Raw genomic sequence first — 19497 nt, 5'->3', positions numbered from 1 at the left:
ACTCCACGTTTAAACAAACCCTTGAAGTCACAAAGCTTCCTCTCAAAGCTCTTGACCGCTCTGTAACATTTTGGCATTTCTAACATCTTCATGACCTGCCCTTGTGTAAAATAGAGAAAAACAATACAGCCTTTCTTCTCCATGACAATGCAACATCGATGAATGTGAACTAAGCAGGACCAAGAAGGAAGGAATCAACATCTTGAGAAAAACACAGCATGAAGAAGAGCTGCACAATGTGCAAGAACCAAAGCTTCTTTTGTGTTTGATGCAAAACCTAATAGAAAGTGTCTTCCCTCCATGCTGATGACCACAGTTCCACACCCCCTACTTTCCAACACATTATCCAAATTTGGCTTAACATCAGTGTCAAAGGGTGAAGTCTTTTATAGTCAAACAAGAAAGGCAGCAGGCTGGCTAGAGTTGAGCAACAAACGTGCAGCACAGCAAGATCTCCACCCTGCTGCTCTACCATTCCTCTTCATGTCTTGCTCTGCAACATCGCAGTCCAACCCTTGGTGTTCCCCTCAGACAACCACGACGTCGCCGAGATCCAGTCTGGGAGTGCAGATCCCAAACAGCTTTGCTTTCCACCAGAAGTTTCGTGTGGGCGAGGATGGGAGACATTCTCGGGTTTTCATTCCGTCTGAAGCCATTTTTTCCTTTCCAATTTTGTGGCATGATCATCGCCGCCTAACGCACGCCAGTTGGAGAGGTGGAAGATCTCAAAACGAGGCAATCGTAATTGAACACAGCAGCGTTGGAGACAGTAATTCCCAGTGATATATGGGCTGGGCTGTTCGCTTGCTCCTTTTCCTCCGGTTTCCCTGGAACCAGTTAGCAGGAGGGCTCTGTTCACTCTACCCAGCCACTCATGTGCCGACACAAACTTACTAATTTTTTTTTTTTTTTAAAAAATTCAGCTGCATTATTTCACAAGAGCGTAGGAATGAAAAAGTTGATCCAACTCCGTTCCACCCACAACATGGCAACTGCGGCAAAATCCACAGACCTTGGATCCCACCTGAGGGCTATTAGGGAGAAAATGGGAAAAGCTCATAATTGCACATCTCCGGTCATTCAATAATCCTCTGGCTTTAAGTTTGAAGTTTTACAGAAAACAAGCATCTGAGTGGGTAGCACTAAAACTTTTCCCCCCTCTAAAATTCAAAAATTGCATGTAATATTTTCTAAAGGTTAGCCTACGCGTTAGTTACTGCAGCCACTGTCCGTCTACTTCGATATGTGCTTCCTGAAGCTTTTTGTTTATATTGGTGGGTCATGGAACTCCTGCAGGTCACGGTACACTGAGTTATCCAAGTAAATCACAAGCTGCTGGTAGGGGGGAGCCGTCTGAAGTTCTAACCCTCCCCCATCAGCTCCCCTTTGCCACTCTTCTCGAAAGCACCAGCAAAGTCACACCCACACGAACACGGATGCTGCCAGCACACCCCGTGAGGACTTTGGCCTGTGGTCCTGCAGAGAAGGTTGAAGCCCAGTGTTTAGCCTTGTCTTTCTGGAGGAGGTGGTGGTGGTGGTATGCATAAGCTGGGGGTGTGGAGCTGCAGGGCTGGAATAATAGGACCCAACAGGCAGGAAGGTGAGATTCTAGCTGCCATCACAGGGAAGGAAGCTGCCCTCCCAGTCACCAGGGTCCCCTGAGAGACTCCCATCAGCTGTGGAAGATAAAACCTGTAAAATCCTACTCTAGTTTCTTATATTTATTACAAAGATTAATGTTTTACCGAAGCAACTCAGACCTCTAGAAGTAATGGTAGCTAAGGTCCTGGGTTTTCAAACTGCAGCCCTTTTCCCCACATACAAGAGCTGGATCACTACAGCACCTGCTAGCTTGTCCTTTGTCATGGAATCGTTTCTATGTGTCCATAAAAATGGTTCCAAACTGTATTGCAATCTCACAGGTCACAGATCAAAGAGGCCTTGATCATACATATGCACATGAACATCTTGCCAGGGAGAGAATTGGTCAAACGTTTCAATCAATCAACAAACTCTGACCTATCAGAGGATTAATGGACACTGGGGAATCAGACACTCAGAGGGATCGAGGGATGGTTATTGTTGCTCACAGTTGCTCCATGGTAATCCCCAAGAGTGCCTGTATGATGTAAACAGTACCTAGGGAATACCCCAGAGATGCAGGTGCAGCATCACTAACAGTTCACATTGCATCACTCTGTGTGTGGATGTCAGCAACATGGCCAAAAAGACCTCCAGCGTGTAATTTTGTGAGGCAGATGTACATAGAGAAGTATTTTGATGAAGTCCCTTCAGTTTGAGGTCTAACCCTGGGTCAGAGGATTGACGTTTATGCGGCGGGGACCCTTTCAGTCCATATGGATGCACTACGCATTGACACAGGCCAAGTTTTCAGAGCCACCTGCATTAAATTTACCTTAGTGCCCACTTTTCTCAAAAGTGATTTATTGAGCTACATATACTTATTTACCCACTGATGCTGCATCAATCCAGAGTAAATACTTTTATCAAAAGGTACTACAGCAGGACAGAGGATTTCAACCTGTCAGAGTAAAGGTGGTGGTTCTAACCACTACATAACCTCAGCACCCAAAGTCACAGTAGGTCCCTCTCTCACATGTGCATTCTAGTCTAATTCATCAGACTGAAGCCTTTCACAAGTGAACGAACATGCAAAATACTCTCCACTCGGAACTTAACGTTCACGTCCGTTCTGCAACCCTGGTGTTTACACCGTGCGGATGGAGACACAGTAACCCTCTACAGTGACTTTGCAGGCTCTGTTCTTTCTTGCTTGCTTTGTTTTTATGCGCAGTGTGAAGCATAACTGCTCACCCCCCCCTCCTACCCTGAGAGTTGAGTTCAGGTCACCCTCGGATGACAGCATCTGCTCCGGCAGTCAGTGACGACGCCACACTGTTGGTGTACGTGAGCACCACAGCATGACGGCTTTGCACGGCCCCAAGTGAACTGCATTTAACGCTTCACATGAGGCAAAATTTTATAAACATATATTTGAACCATTTTCACACTTTGTTGTAGGCGGGATGAGTAAATCACTATGAGTAATAATCAGTCAATCGTTTTCCTTGAAGTCCTGCTGGTTACATCTCAACATGTAACCAAAACACTCCACTAAGAGCACTGGGGGGGCCCACAAGACTGTGAATTTGTTCTTTACCGTTTATTATTTGATATCAAAATGAGTAACTGAAATCAAAAAAAAAAAAACCTTTCATACATGTAATTCAACATAATTTATAAGAGCACCTTATATGAAGATATAACTGATGGCGTATTTTCCATTTTCATTCCGCAGATAATCAGCAAGTCCTAATCTTTCAACTAAATGCTGTGTCCAAATCCTTTCAGTTTCACCTCTGGCAGACATTTCCTGCCCTTCCTGACTGTAGCCCAGCTACACAGCATTTCTGAGGCCAAAACGCTAAATAATCCACAAGATTACGCACATATATAGAAATCTAATTCCCATAAAGCAGCTCAACCACACATGACATCCATTTTTGCCACAAAGCCAAGCGGGACTGTATGATGACTTTCAGGGGCACGTCGACGAGGCAGTGGGTAACTTCCATGTTCCCTTTACCCAATGATGTTCTCGTCCTTAAAAAAAAATCCTCTTAAAAACAAGATGAACCATGCTCCACTCATTAGCTTCCATGCAGCTTTGAACCTCTAGGGACCTCTAGTGGACATCCAGAATGAGGTACCTCACACAATTGAAAGAATTTTTTAAAAATTATTATTGTTATTATAAAATCAGATTAACATCTCCATAGTCACTTTACAAAAAGGTCAGTGGAAAGATATTTCACTGTAAGGGTTTACAAACACTATTAAAAGATTCTTCACATTAAAGTTTTATAACAGCTCATTAACAGCAATACAGTAACAGAACGGCACAACATTCCAAAGCATTATGTGCCTTTTGACTGGATCTTTCATCCCAGATATTATCCACCTGAGCTTGACTAAATCCATATACCTCTTTGCCTTGATTTTTGACAAACACAGTTGAGACAAGGGAAAAAAAAAAAAAAAAAAAAAGTCCACCTTGTTGTCTAACTCATCAGGCTGTGTGCACATGTAAGGCAGGGATGAGTCACCAGGACCCACTCATTGTGAGACACACAGACCGACCATTAAAAAAGGAGAACTATTTTGATCAGTTTTGACTATAATCATATTGCTCATATGGGCAATCCTCAAAAACTCAACCCGTTCTTTCACTATCTTTCAGATCCACCCTCACCCTTTGTGTTCTCTCGATTCTTCCCCCCTGTTGATCCCTTCTCGGATCTCGGAGGCTTTGAGGCCTTAGCTGGTTTCTCCGCTTTCTCCACCTTCCCAGACTTCACTGGGGACAGCACATCCTCTGCAGAGTCCGGTTTATCCCCCTTGAGCTTGCGGAGCTTGTTCTTACCCCTGAGAGGGGTAGAGAAGGTCAGGGAGGCCTTGTTGAACTCCAAGGGGAAGATACCTACGTCACCATCAAAGCGGTTCTTGGCAACCTGCAAAGACCTCCGTCCAGGGCTGGTCACCAGCTTCTTCTCCTGCAGGATCAGCACATTGTCCGCCTCCTGGCTGGCCTGCAGAACATGTGCAAAGGTGGGAGTTAAAGCAATCCCCACCAAGATCAATATAGTCCCACGCTATTTTAATCAATGTCATTATGGATATATGTGCACTGAAGAACTCTTTAGGAGTAACGGGGCAGAGGGGAGGTGGATGAACCAGGGGCTTGCACTTGGACCTACCTTAGCAGAGCCAAAGATGGATGCTGTCTGAAGGTCCTTGTCATCTTCTTCCTTCCTGGGGTGGATGATCAGGGTCACGTGACAGCTGTTGTTGGTGGCAAAAGTCCTGAAGGCACCAATGATGTGGTCCTGGATTGCGAACCTGCAGCCAGAGATGAGGTAAACATGAGCCTCTCAGGAATTTTTGAACAAGAAATACAAGCCATCCAAATGCTTGACAGCAGCAATGTTGAAACAGAAGCAAGGTACAAAGAAAGAAAAACAAGTACATGGTGAAATTTGAGATGATGTAACAGAACGCGGGCAGTCTTTATATCATTTATATACTGTAGGTTGTGCACAGAAAGCACACAGAAAAAGCTGGTAAAGCAGGAGAGAGCCCCCACTTATCTATGGAGATGTTCTCCTGGCCCATCATGAACTGAAGGTTATCGATGACTACATGGCTGATGTCATAGAGGTACACTGCGTGGTGCATGGTTTCCAGAACCGTTCTGCCGGGAAAACATAAAATATTTACATTCAACACCATCTTTTTAAGAGTCTGACAGCTGGTGTCACAACTCACACACACACACACACACACACACACACACACACACACACACACTGACTGAAACCACTCATCCTAAGCAGGGTCACAGCAAGCCAGAGCCTAATCCGGCAACACAGGGCACGGGGCTGGGGACACACCCAGGATGCGGGGCACCCCAAGCGGGACTTGAACCCCAGACCCACCAGAGAGCAGGCATAGGCCAAACCCGCTGCGCCACCGCACCCCCCTTGCATCACCACTCTTCTTAATCAATTCTCAAAAACTCATTCTGCAACTACTATTCATCCCTCACAGTCAAGACAAGAAAAAGTCAACATTTTACAAGTATCCAGTAGTATTTATTACTGCAGGGACAAAACTAACATTCTCTCCTTCAAGTTGAAGGCAAAGGCTCAGAATGCTCACAGGACCTTTCAGAAAGAAACTGAACCTTTTGGGATTTAGCCTTCAGTTTAAAGATTCACAGCCATCAGACTGTCAGTTTTCATGTGTTTTGTAAAATTAGACTGATTGGATCAATTCCACTCCAGGCTCACTTTATGTTCTGCTGTCCGTGGAACGTCATGAAGTAAAGCGGTAGGTCCTCGAACTTGTCTGCCCAAATATCGTACTCCTGCAGGCTCTCCTCCAGGCGCTGCATGGAGAACTGCTTGAGCATGATCTTGGCAAGCCGCACGTTGTTGATCTCGAAACTTCCCCACAGGGTGTTGACACCCTGCATGCACAGGTCCAGGGCAAACTCGCTGATGAAGGTGGTCTTACCGCTGCCCGTGGGGCCTGTAGGGGGATGGCAGCTCAGCGTATATCACTAGAACCAATAACTGAGTCCGGTCACAGCTCCACACAGAATCTGACACAAACAACATGATCCTTGAGTTGATCCTTTGTCTTTCCAAATTTGGGTTATTACACAAAATTCCACACACCTTTTTGCTTTTGCAGTGGACACATCACATCACAGAGGGTTAACCAAGAGGTAACCATCACAGAGGTAACAAAGCAGGAAAAGTACATGTGTGGAGAGGGTATGTGTTTTTTCTGTTTGTTTTTAAATAAACAAGAATTCCAGCCTAACTAAAGTAACAATAATGACGTCAACTAATTTCAAATGCTGTCAAGAACCGTTTATTTACATGGTGGAGCCATAAAACTAAGTGTCTATGGTAAAACTGAAGGTGTTCAACATGCAGTAGAACACGGCACCTGTAAAGACAGTGAGCTCCCCCTTCCGATGGCCCTTCAGTAACTTGTTGAGCTCGGGGAAGCGAGTCCACTTCACGCCGGCCACCTGCTCTGTGTTGGCCAGCTCCCCGTAAACGTCCTCTCGGAGCTGCCGGAAGGAGACGATGGACTTGTGGGCGGCAGGGATGGCCGCCTTCAGGATGCGCGCCAGGTTCTTCCCTCTGGCCAGAGCCTCGTTGGGGCAGGGCTGGTGCTCCCCGGGCCGCACCAGGGAGCACCGCCGAAGGCCCAGCTTGCGGGAGAAGATCTTAGAGGCTTCCCAGGCACGCAGGTCTCCACCCAGCCACAACGTCACTCGCCGGAACTGCTCCAGGTAGGGTAGTAGGGCAGGGGGCAAGCTGGCTACTCCCCGGGGCAGCGCCAGACTCGGAAGCCCCGTGACCTGACTGACGGCCAGGGTGTCCACCTCGCGGCCCGTGAGCACCACTTCGGCGTCTTTGTGTCCAATAAGCGGCAGGCCAAACAGATTCTGGTAGGCAGCCGGTCTGGGAATGGTGACGTCAGTGTAGATGACGCTATCCTCATCGGTCCTGGCAGACAGGAGCTTGATGCCCTGCAGGCTGACGTCCCGTGTGCGGAACCAGGGGAAGACCAGGCTCTTGGTGGGCTTAAAGAACCGGACACCGAACCTGTTCAAGGTGGCGTTGGAGATGCGACTGATGCCAAACATAGTCTTTGCCAGCTGGGCATCCTCCTCAGGAAGTTCGCTGAGGGCCAGAGAGCTGGAGTAGATCCTCTGGGCCTCGAGGAGCTGGGACTCCCTTTCTTCCCGCTGCTCCTGGCTCTCCGGGTACCCCAGGAGCACATCCGGCCTGATGAAGTTGCAGCCCTCCTTCTGCATGACCTCCAAACAATCCTGTAGGTCCTCCCAGCTGCCCTCCACCAGCGTCTCTACGCAGAGGAACCGCCCTGTCGTTTTGTCAATGAACAGAGCAAAGGAGTCGCGCTCCGGTCCCACAACCAACCCGGGTGACCGATCCTCCCGGAAAAACGTTGGGGCCTGCAGGCAGCTGTAGCCGTCGCGAAAGGGAATCTCCTTCGAGCGAAGGTACTGCTTGATGTCCGCCGTGGTGACAGGGGTTTCGGGGACGTCCACCGTGAACTTGGCGTTCTTTCTCAAAGTCCTGCAGTGGAGCCGGAAACCCACGGAGCAGGGCTGGGGGAGGCCCAGGGGTGCAGCCCGAACGGGGTGCGAACATGACGGGCTCGGTCTCACCAGGAGCGAGGAGCGACGCCGGGGCGGCAGCGCCCTGGAGCCGAGCACGGCCCGTCGCAGCAGATAGGAAGGAACCTTCGGGAAGCAGCCGAACGTCCACATCTGCTCCAGCTGCCAGATACAGAGCTTCTCACATCTGGAGGACAAAGAGAACGCAGTGAGAACCGTAACACCGACACCGGAGCCAGTCAGCGTGTCAGAGGGAGCGGAACGTTTTAGTGTTGCGTTGTAAATCAGAGGTTCAAATCCCACCTCCTGCAGCAAAACCCTCGATCGAGGTACTTACGCTACATCTAAACAGTAAAAAAATACCCTGCTGTATGAATGGCTAAATCAGTGTAAGTAGCTTAAACTGTAAAGCGTCACATTCTAGGTCACTTTGTTTGGAGACAAGTGTGACAGACAGAGACAGCTACTGAGTAATTCACCACAGGTTCTACGTTCCACTCTCTGAGGGGGAAAACTACGCCGTCGCACGCCTTAAAACGGAAAGTAAAGCACCGCAAAATTATCCAGCTTTATGTGGTAAAAATGACAAAATAGCACACTGACACTGTCAGTTACTTATTTCTGCCTCAGACTTTCTCCAGGATTCAGGCAAGTCTAATAACAGATTCCCCAGTATCTCTACATACCATTTATCAGCCTGGCCCCTGTTTTAACTTAATGCCTCGAAAAAATGGCAGTAAAATAAACAAACAAAGAAAAAAAGCAAATAAATAAGTAAATAAAACCGGAGAGCGAGGCAAAGAAACTGCTCGCGACCGCGGCGCGCGTGCCAATGACGTACTGCTGATCCAACTACACTACCGACTACGCTAAAACGTTCAACTCAACGTATGAACGCGCGATGAGCTCGTTGTGGGGAAACACCAGGTCGTAGCGTGCGCTCGCTCGCTCAGCTCGCCTAGTAAATAACGGTCCACCTGTCGCGAGCTGCCGCTCACTTTTCCCGCCCTCCGTGACAGGAAACCAACAATTTCAAAGCTAATGAAGAACGCGAATATAATCCGTTCTGCTGCGCCACGTCAGGCGCATGTACCACTCCGAATCTGTTGAAAATGTAAAAGAAAGGGGAATAACTAACTTTACTGTGCTGGATGATGAAGGGGGAGTAGAAGAATCCCGCGTGCATGAAACGTTAATCTTTATCCTACAGCGAAATGCATCCGGGTGAAACACATCTCTCGGAACTCAGCTCTCCTGACACTCATTTATTTATTGCTGAGTTTATTCTCTATTGCATATATTATGTGGTATATACACCAACGTGTCACTGTGACACAGAAATCACCTACGGAATATTTAGCAAGTGGATATTAAGTAAAATGAATAAACCATAATATTAAATCGTGTGCCTGTTTCAGTACGGACCTCAGTGTTATCGGACAAGGTTGGCCGGATGTGTCCCTCGCGTTGTCCTCTAACCTGAGCAACGGCGAGATGCGCGTTCGTTAGGGCGTTAATAAAAACACAGCTCAAGGCCGCGGTACAAAGAGCAGAAGTCGTCGGCTTCCCTTGAGAAATGACGGCGCGAGGCACCGCGAGCCGCTTCCTGCAGAGCGTCCTTCGCAACGGCGTGGGCCGCTACGTGTGTCAGCTGAAGCGGGTGGCGCTCATCTTCTCGCCGAAAGGACAGGGCTCCCTGGGGGCCAGGTGGTGCCACCTTCTGTAGTGTTTCTAGCGCGTATTTAGCTAGTCTTCGGTCGTGTGAGAGAGAGAGAGTGAGAGAGAGAGAGAGAGACACCTCAAACTAAACCCATCGTGGATGTAAGCATCTGGTGTGTGACCTATGACCTTATGTGACCCTTTCTCTCCACAGAGAATTTGTTGAGAATGGAGTGGTGGACTTTGCCCGGAAGAACCCTGCAGTTGTGGTCTACGTCTCTGCCCAGTCCGTCCAAACCCCCAAAGTTGTGGCGGAATACTGTGAGTCGTGTCCTTCATCTTCTCTCTCTCTCTCTCTCTCTCTCTCTCTCTCTCTCTCTCTCTCTCTCTCTCTCTCTCTCTCACACTTTAAAACCAGGTGGCATTTCTGCCTCAGGGTGCCTGGACTCCTGGTCATAGGTTCGAATCTGTGTGGTGTTTGCATGTGCCCCCACATGCTCTGGTTTCCTCCCACAGTCCAGAAATATGTTACAAGTGAATTGATGACTAAATTACCTCTAGTGTATCAAGTTCAAGTAGTTTTTATTGTCATTCCTGTTAATAGCTCGTATACGGTGGAATGAAATGTTGTTTCTCTGGGACCATGGTGCAACACAGAACAGGAGAACAGCAGGACAATAAATACACAGGACAGGAAAAAAAAGGGCTGTAAACTGAAGGCAGTTAGTGTCTGGAGTCATGCTGGGTTCACTGTTTGACTGTGCCAGGTGAGCGTTGGGAGGCAGCAAGGTGATGAGTAATCTGAGAGCCTCCTGGTAAAAACTGTTGCAGAGTCTGCTGGTGGTGGCACAGATGCTCCTGTACTTCTGCCAGATGGCAAAAGGGCAAAGAGCCCATAAGAGGGGTGAGAGCGGTTGTTGTATGAGGTGTTGATGGCGGGTAGAGAGACTCCCATCTTTTCAGCTGTTCTTACAACTCGCCGTAGGGTCTTGCGGTCGAAGACTGTGCAGTTCCGTACCACATGGTGAGACAGCTGGTCATGATGCTCTCTATCATCCCCTCTGTAGAAGGTAGTGAAGATGAGAGGGGAGAGTTTAGGTCTCTTCAGTGTATGTGTGTTGGGCTGCCCTGCTGTATAGATGTGTGAGTGATTAGGGAATTCATTGGTCAGCTGGTAGCGTAAGCTTTGGACCCAAAGGTCGCAAGTTCAGATCCCACCACCAGCTGTAGTTCCCTTGAGAAAGGTATTTACCCTAAATTGCCCAGGTGAAAAAATTACCCAGCTGTATAAATAATTGTAAATTGTAAGTCAGTTTGGGGAAATGCACCAGCTAAGTGAATAAATGTAATGTACTGTGGCGTAACACTGTAAGGCACCTGGATGAAGGTGTCAGTTCAGTTTTAGTTCATTGTTGTAGGATGAAGCAAATGTCTAAATGGGTAAATAATTGTAACCTTAACATTGTAAGTTGCTTTGGAGAAAAGTGTCAGTTAAATTAATAACTGTAATCTATGTGTAATTATTACTTTTGGATTTACAAATGGTCTATTGGGGGACCAATGTGATGGAGGGGCATGGTCAAATACCTTCAAAAAATAACCTTCGTTGTTTATTCATTTGTTGACACCTTTGTCTAAAGCAGCTTACATTGTTGGGTTTGTGCACTGACCTAATTACTGCGATTTACCCATATATACAGCTGGGTAATATTTACGGTATCACTTCAAGGTAAGGACCTCGATCAAGCATGGTACAGCAGAAGTGGGGATTGAAACTCAGCTCCTTCTGATGAGATAGGCTGTGAATAACAGCTACACCATGTGCTGCACCACACGACTCCAGTCGTCCTTGTCGCCAACAAAATATCTTGTGAATTTACTTATTTTTAACTTTTTTGATTGAACATATTAAGTCACCTACCAGGATTGATCACTAGCCAATTTAAAAAAAAAAAAAAAGAAAAGTCTGATCTTGGAGGTCCAAGGAGACCAGAGCAAACAGAATCAGCTGTTGAGTGTATGTAGTTTAACATCTCCGTTGCCATGGTTACCTGCTGGCCCGCTGAGTGCTTAGCTGTACGTTGAGAATCGAACCTCCTGCCATCTGCTGTGTGTCTATAGGGGGCGCTGTTGCCAAGTAAACAGTGAAGTGCCTGCTGTCTCACGAATGTAAGGTGTTTTGTAGTAAACGCTGGTGAACTGTGTCCCTTGCTCTGAATCCAAAGAAAGTGAGAACTAGCAGCTTTACGAGAATTGAACTCCCCTCTGTGTTGAGTGGCAGCAGCACACGAGGTTCTCACCTGATCCTTTTCCCTCCCTCTCATTACCGTCTTTACACTGATCTTCCTGCTCTGAGTTACGGAAGCAAAGCATCTGTTAAATAAATCGAATGTAATGTTGTACTGACTCCCTGAATTAACCATTTCATTCCTGTTTTAGTTACCATCCCCTTTTACTGTACGTTTTAATGTTTAGTTAAAAAATTTCAAATCAACCGTAATGAAATATCGGTTTCATATATTTTACATATTCTTCAGTTGCATTATGAAATGCATAACGGTTTTATACATTTTACATATATTCAACAGTGTGAATGAGTTTTATCCATTTTAAGTAAATTCTTCAGATGTGTTATGAAATATGGTTTTATAAATCTTGCATATATTCAACTGTGTTATGAAACAGGTTTTATACATTTGAAATATATTCCTCAATTTTGCTATGAAATATAGGTTATACGTTTTACATATATTGAGCTTTGTTATGGGTTTTATACATCTTAAATATTCAGCTGTGTTATGAAATGTATTTAAAATATATTTTTTAGCTGTTTTGTGAAAACAGTGGTGTGCCAAGTTGCTTCAGTTCACCACTTGTTTTGTTAGACTAGGTATGAAAAGGGACATGTGGAAGATCGTGTGTGTGTGTGTGGGGTGCGGCCGTCAGTCCCTAGCATCAGTTCCTTGACCTGCCCAGGTGTGTGAACTTGTGCCATTGTGTAAACCCTGCGATTGCCAGTGCAGTTTAATTCACCGCTGTCTGCAGGTGACGTGGGGTCACATCGGTGGCCCCTGAGGGACCCTGGGAGTCGGGTTCCTCTTGCGACGCCCCACACTGGTGCTACGTGTGTTGAGAGCAGTGTCCAGGTGTGCAGTTTCTCTCCACCTGTTCCTCTTGCTTGTCTTTGACCGTGTTTCGACCAAGGGTTTCAGACGCGACGTGAGGCATCCCGAGTTTCTGCTCAGGTGACTTTTACCCTACAGGTAAAAGATACAAGTGAACATTTATGCCCCCAGGGTTGTGTTTTCTAGTTTCTGTGAGAAAATACTGAGAGGAGCAGGAAGTTGTTTTTGTTTTGCTTCGCGGGAGGGGCCCAGTCACCCACCTTACGTAACGCTGCAGAAGCGGAACCCGTCGGGGCGCCCCGCTCTCGGGTTCCCGTCCAGGGGTCGGAGGTCGACCCCAGCAGCTATTTGACACCCATCAGCCTGGAGCTGCGTTTGTGTCCCAGCAGCAAATTTGTATTTTTTGTACAGGAGGATTAGTGTTAATTTCACTGTAATGTTACCTGGTTTTTGTTGCGTCTCGTAAGCGCTGGTAATTCGGGAAGGAAGCGACTCGATGAGTCCATCACACACCTCTTTAGACACAAAAGGAAGTCAGGAGAGCTGCTCGTCTCGGGCAAACAATTGTTGCTGCACCTCTGGCGGCTCGTCTGAGTTAACGTGGCGGAAGCCAATTTGGAGACGGACAATTTAACATTGATCTGGTTTAGATGCTGGAAATTAACTGGTTATGTTAATTTAACATAAGTGTGGGATAGGACACGTGCAGTAATACCAGGGTAAAGAGAAGTTCTCCCTACATGTATTAGACCTCCACTGGCACAGCAAGGTGGTTTGCTGGGTGATCCTTCAGTGTGTCCTGCCAAGCGTTCTCCACGGGCCTGGTTTCTTCAAAGTAAAACTGTGCCCTTGACAACGGGGATGATGTTTCAGGTTCAAATCCCTGGAACGAAGCAGTGGACCTTAATAATAATTATTATTATTATTATTATTATTATTATTATTATTCATCGCTTATTTGACAGTTATCCAGAGGAGGTTAGCTTACTCTTTATCCACCATGGCGTTTGTTTTGTAGCAGCTCGAATTTTTTGCCTTCCTCAAAGACATAACAGCAGGGACTGAGATTTGAACCAGTACCCTTCATGTTACAGGTCTGTGTCTATAAGCTGTTACCTGCCAAGCGGCAGAATAAATACTGAAGGTGAATTTGACTCCCGCCGCAGTTGTCCGATGGGTTGTGCGCACAGGAGGCACCCTGATCATATCGCTTCTGTCTTGCCGTGTCCTGCAGTGAACGGCACCGTAAAGGAGGAGAACATCAACAAGAAGTCTCCGGAGGAGATCGGTGCCCTGCTGAAGAAGCTGAGCGACCAGTCGGGCCTCGACATCATCCGCATCCGCAAGCCCTTCCACACGGACAGCCCCAGCATTCAGGGCCAGTGGCATCCGTTCGTGAACCGCCCGCCTGCCGTGGGGACCGTCAGGCCTCGGGGCAAACAGCCGGAGTGAGCTGAGGGCAGGGGGTCGGAGCTCTGCCTCCTCGGTGCTGCGGGACTGGAAGGTTTAAACGGGAGGGCGCGATGGGATCGAGGACTGAACGTCCGGCTGAGTCACCATTATCATATTTGTCCAGTCAAGGCATGAGGTTATAGTTGTCTTGATCATGTATTTCTGCTACTTTTGGGAAGACTCCACAAATACCTGAGTCCCAAGGGCAGCAGGGCTCCACCACGTGCTGCGGACAGGTTTGTGAAGGTGGCGTGAGTTTGGAGCCCATCCAGAACAGGCGGGAGGTTCAGTCCTCATCAGCTTCATTGTTGCTCTCTCTCTGCAGTTTGTTTTTCTTCCTTCATTGTTCATCGCTAAGACCTTTTTACCTCCATTGTGAGGCTTTTGTATTTGTGCCAAAGTAAAACTCCCTGGAGTCCTGACCAATCCGGATCTGCAAGTGTGTGTGTGGTTTTATTTGTTCCTCCCGTGCTCTTTCACCGCAACCTGGTCCTCCAACTTTCTAGGAAATGGGGACAGTTGACACATTTGCCTCCGGCCTCCTCTGACCAACCGGACGCAAGACGGAGAGGGGCCCCGCGGACCGTCGGGCAGGAAGCACTGTGGTCCGAGGCAAGGGAAAGACGCACGGTTGTTTAGAAGAATTAACTGGAAGCAGATGAGGGGAGCAGGAGGTCTCAGTTCAGATTAATTAGCGCCCTATTAAAGCTTATTTACTTGTTTATATGCTGGACTGTTGAAAGGTCACTGTTAATTTCCTTGGCAGACTCTTGTAGCCATGGCAATAAGAGGAATCGCCTTGTCATTTGGAGGCGATTTTGAAACTGGTTCTGAAGATGTCGTGGTTTCTTCAGTTTGGGCAGATCACTTTCACTTCTGTTCAATAAGGACTCAAGCGAGACAAAGGGCTGGCTGGAGAAGCCTTGTTGCTTTTGTAGCCCTTTATGATTGGGTGAAGTAGGTAGGTGTGTGTGTGTGTGTGTGTGTGTGTGTAAAGAAGTGTCAATGGCTGCTGAATTGCGCAGGAGGGACAACAAGGCCAACATGGGAGTACAAACGGGTAAGACAGCTGACATACGAGGGTTCGACCCAGAGCCTTTGTTTCCTTGTCTGAGGACATGTAACCTGCCTGACAGGCCTGTTCCTTATCATGAGTCATACTTCACCGCTGGCGTAAACAAGACAGACACGCACTGCGTGAGTTCCCCCCCCCCGTGTGTGTGAGGCTTGGTTCTTGGCTGAAAGTGCTGATGCCAAAGTGTGAGGGGAAACCGTGGTTCAGCGTTGTCAACACAGAGCCCCCCAGTATGGGACGTGAAAAACCCATCATAGGTCTTTATTGCCAAGTGACGGCTGCTGTTCTTCAGTTGTCTGTTGGTCCTCGCCAATATCTGGTCTTCAATGTGTTGGTCATGTGACTAGACGAGTCACGCGTGGTCTTGGTGCCAGTTAGCCTGCTGGAGGGGTGCAGCATAGTGGCAACCACTCTTGGTCTTGTCTGTCATCTTCCTGAGATCGCGCTCAGGTGACGGAGCTCACATCTTGACCTCAACCTCCAACAGCTTGAGTGGCAGTATGTATGTATGTATGAAGTATCAGTCACCTGCACAGGGTTGATGGCAATGAAGCAGATTGTCCAGGTGATGGACAAGAGCTGTTTACTGCACAGTGACCCCTGTAGTAGTTGGAGTAACACCAGGGATTTTGTGAGGGCAGTTGGGTGCCCAGGTCTGTCCCTTGACTGCTCCTGGACAGATTGACCAGCTTGCAGAAGGTAGTCCAGTAAGGAAGAGCCTGCCAGATCCATCAAGGCTGTAGCAGTGTAGGTGGCGTTTTCATAACCCTTCTGGCATCGTGTCTTAGTGGTGCGTCAATGCTGCCACTTGACCAGTTGTTGCAAATTCTTCCACCTCTTTATTGCCTGAGGTTTTGAAAGATGAAACGATTGAAGGAGGAGCACAGGCTGAAGGAAATAAGGAAGAGGATGACAGTGATAATGATGATGAGGCCTTTGGGCAACAGCCCATCTGCCTATCTACAGTTCGTCAGTAATCACACAGGTGACCGGAGAAATGCCGCAGGACAGCAGCCAAATAAGCGAGGCCCACTGATCACACACTACATTCCCATAGACTCCTGTGCAAAGTATCTTTTTTTATTTGTCATTTTTTGCAAAACAATGAAACTCTCAGAAAAGCTCAAATCCTTTCTCACAAGAGGTCCATAGAATCATATCATACCACTGAAAAATAATTTGAAAATTCGCAAAGAGGCCAAAGTGAAGATTTTTTGCTGTAACTCACAGGGGTCATTTGTCATAATGCGAATGAATTAATGACAAAAGGTAATCAAAATTATGCTTTAGGATGTCTGTAGGACTTTTTGTGTAACCAGTTCTTGTAAATGTGAGAGAAAAATGAGTTTATGTCCGCAGGTTCCTTTGCTCGGCTTTACAAAGAAGAACAGACGCAATTCCAGGCTGGACCCAAACCAGTCGTACTTATCAGCAACATCTGTCCTGTCTCCACCTGCTGTACCCGTTCCGGTGTGGGACGCCATCGGGCTTGGAGGAGACGAGATCCAGAGGGGAGGAAGAGAGAGAGAGAGAGACACACACACACACATAGCTGTGGCATTTCACCTGCCACAAGTAGCTTCTCATGAGAACAAAAACAGTGTGGTGATGACCACGAGCAGCAACTTGTGTCAAAGGAGCGTTTATGTCCATTTTCTGAGAGCAGATCTCAGGTGCAACACCACCAACAGCAACTGCTGCTGTTCATATGGGAAGCGTGACCTTTGCCCTCTGTCAGGTAAACACAATATGGTACAGAGCCCTCAAGACAAACTCACACCTGGCGTGTACACATTGTAGTGACTGTGTTTCTGCTGGCGCACAGCGTACGTGGAAGGCTGCCTCAATATGCAGAAGGAGAAGGACAACATTCCACATGCAGTGGGGTGGCTCCTTGGTCGCTGCGCCCACTGCTGGTGCTCATGTACACCAAGTGCTTGGGGTGTGTTATAGCAGCAGAAAAGCAAGAGGCAGCTCATGTCTCTGAAACTGCTGCATCCCTCACCCCCCACACACACACACACTACTGAGGATCACTGCTCAGGGCCGTACCACCTTCCCTCATCCCTTTAGCAGCCCCCACTGAAGCTGATTACATTTAGACCCTTTCTGTGACCCTGAATAGCTCAACAAAACCCAAAGTTGTGTGTGGGGTGGGGACCAACCTGCTCTCTGAATGCAAAATAACATCATATTTACCTCTGTGTTAGAAATATGTCATTACTTTCATTCACCATACACTGCAAATGATAAACACTTTGAGTAATTTCTCAGTTTGGTGGTAGAGAACAGATACACAGTATTTCCGTTCTCTTTTGTCTGATGAGTATGTTTCTTTTTTAGGTGCAACGGCTCTTTTGGGCTGTAAAACTCCCCACAGCGAAAGTTTTAATAGCTTTATACCAGGGTTTTGGACTTGATGTGCTTTAGTAAGCATACAGATGTGGAATCCTGCTGGTAAATAGGTGTAGTAAGAAGTCACTCTTAATAACGGTGCGTTAAATGAACTGAGTTGCAAAAAACCCAGGCTGAGTGGTGCCACCCTGCAGCTGGCGGCACGAGGGCAAGGAGGGGCCTAGTCAGCCAGCTGCCACCACCGCTACTGGATACCCAAAAGCCTGCTGAGAAAGAGCCACATTTCCTCCAAAACCAGCACTGACAGAGTGTTAGGGTTCAGTCACTAGAAGCAGGGGACATGTGGAATGTTGGTCTTTTTCTTTTGCGCATGTAGCCAGACTTATTGCTTATATAGGCAGTCAGCTGTGAGGGACACCCGGTGGGGTAATAACTGTGAATGAGTCAGTGCTCGAACAGCTAGCTAGGGGCTTATTTTTACAGCACCTTCTGGTGCCTGTATCTGTGCGTGCGTGCGTGCGTGCGTGTGTGCGGGCTTTTATTGAACTAGAATGTCCCCCCGGTTACGCTTGTGTCCTTGTGTATCAGTGTGTGTAGGGACAGTGGCAGCACATTCACTGTAACACATTGCAATGTGAATAGTAGCTATATGGACTCACCCGATGAATGGAATCAAGAGGAACAAAACTGTAAGCTGGAGGTCCAGCCATGCAGGGGTTAATACTCATTGCGTGATCATCGTTAAAGGGAATCCTGTTACAAAGCCCTATAACACAAGTGTGACAAGTTGACTTAAATAGTGTGGAGCTAATTCCACCTGGGAAAAAGGACTAGTTGCTTCTGCAGAAGCACTGCCTAGATGTTCCTTCTAGAAATTACCTGACCTGCCCACTGTTTTATGTACCCTTCGTTCTCCCTGGGTTTGACTCCACCCCCACAGGAAACTCTTAAGGTACTACAATGTTCACCGCACAACATATTTCCAGTGTTAAGAACATGCGTCGCATTAGAACATCACTCTTCCGTTGACCCGACCGTCCCGTTCTGGTGGCCCACGGTGACAGGGTTGCGATCCCAGCCCGGTGTGGACGCCACGATGAGCAGACCCATCCTCAGCAGAACAGTTCCCCATGAATGACATCAAAAGGAATACATCAACTACATCTACAAAACAGTGCAAATTCCAATAGGATGACACACAATCTGTGCCCCAAGCACAAAGTAAGACCCCAGGCTAAAAATGTAGTGCAAAAGTCGTAGTAAAGACCCCTGTCCTTCGGGATGTTGGCAAGAGCGCTTCTCTAGTAAAGGTTAATATGGTCTTTACCATTATTGCAGAAGAAGAGTGACACCGGCGAACCCCCAGCAGGCATCCGTTGCCTTGTCCGTTTGGTGAAGCATTTTGCGTCTGTGTTTGTTTTTCTGTGAAAGAATGTTTTGCGGTGTTTTCCGAAAGTTGGCAGGAACTCTCAGTGGTGTGAACTTGAGGTGCGGCGTGTCCTTCTGCCTCTCCGTCAAACTCCTTTCTGGAACACGGCTTGCGTTTGACTGTAGATACTGGGTGGTGAAGGGGTGAAGCTGGGAAAGCCCTGCTCCGGCCTTGGATTGACGTGAGACTTTCTTCCGTATCTGAGAAAGAAGAGAACTACAGTTAATAAGGTTTTCTCCTTCTCCAGACTTTGTATTGTGCCAGCTGGGAACAGAAAGGCAAGAAAATAAATGCAAACACACAGGATGTGTCTGTCTGAGCTACAACAGGGAGTCGTACAGGCCCGGCTTTCCTCTCATCACAGATTTTCCATTGAGGCCGAAGACACTTCTGGTGATCAATTCTCTGATTCTTTAAAACACTAAAGTTGTGCCAGTCACTTTGAAATTTGGTTTTTTTGCCAAGCCGAATATCCAGCCTCCCTTATGCTAAACCAGCGACTCAACTCGGCTAACGTTGTGCATTTACAGCAACTTAGGCTAAATCATTGTACGGGATGGGAATAACCTGACGTGAAATGACAGATCCAGTCGCACAGCACTATATGACTGCACAACGCATCATAACCCCGCCCGTCACCTAGCGGTGTCATTTCTCAGTG

At 47.4% G+C, this 19497-nt stretch overlaps 3 protein-coding genes across 7 annotated transcripts in view; 1 reads left to right on the top strand and 2 right to left on the bottom strand.

The window, feature by feature from the left end:
- Positions 1-3545: 3545 nt before the first annotated feature.
- twnk (twinkle mtDNA helicase) lies at positions 3546-8966 on the bottom strand. 2 transcript variants are annotated; one of them, XM_018736496.2, is made up of 7 exons: positions 8880-8966; positions 6538-7928; positions 5871-6111; positions 5165-5272; positions 4779-4920; positions 4533-4610; positions 4367-4446 (listed from the first exon to the last, which is right to left on the bottom strand). In XM_018736496.2, exons 2-7 carry the CDS (start codon positions 7892-7894, stop codon positions 4441-4443), a joined length of 1932 nt encoding a protein of 643 aa, XP_018592012.1. In that variant the 5' UTR covers positions 7895-7928; positions 8880-8966; the 3' UTR covers positions 4367-4440. The 2 variants fall into 2 exon arrangements, with proteins under 2 accessions (XP_018592011.1, XP_018592012.1); XM_018736495.2 differs by having other exon boundaries at positions 3546-4610.
- Positions 8967-9176: 210 nt separating this feature from the next.
- On the top strand, positions 9177-14409 carry mrpl43 (mitochondrial ribosomal protein L43). Its single transcript, XM_018736497.2, has 3 exons — positions 9177-9448; positions 9615-9721; positions 13760-14409. Exons 1-3 carry the CDS (start codon positions 9318-9320, stop codon positions 13975-13977), a joined length of 456 nt encoding a protein of 151 aa, XP_018592013.1. The 5' UTR covers positions 9177-9317; the 3' UTR covers positions 13978-14409.
- Positions 14410-16118: 1709 nt separating this feature from the next.
- sema4gb (sema domain, immunoglobulin domain (Ig), transmembrane domain (TM) and short cytoplasmic domain, (semaphorin) 4Gb) overlaps positions 16119-19497 on the bottom strand; it is a 35237-nt gene continuing 31858 nt past the window's right edge. For all 4 annotated transcript variants that reach the window (XM_018736454.2, XM_029250388.1, XM_029250389.1 and 1 more), the window contains one exon: positions 16119-19036. The gene's annotated coding sequence lies outside the window, so the exon portion shown is untranslated. The remainder of the gene's footprint in view (positions 19037-19497) is intronic.

Source organism: Scleropages formosus, chromosome 3 (assembly GCF_900964775.1).
Source record: "Scleropages formosus chromosome 3, fSclFor1.1, whole genome shotgun sequence".
NCBI lineage: Eukaryota > Metazoa > Chordata > Actinopteri > Osteoglossiformes > Osteoglossidae > Scleropages > Scleropages formosus.
Note: the sequence above shows the minus strand (reverse complement) of the source record. Positions and strands in the feature narration are given on the sequence as shown.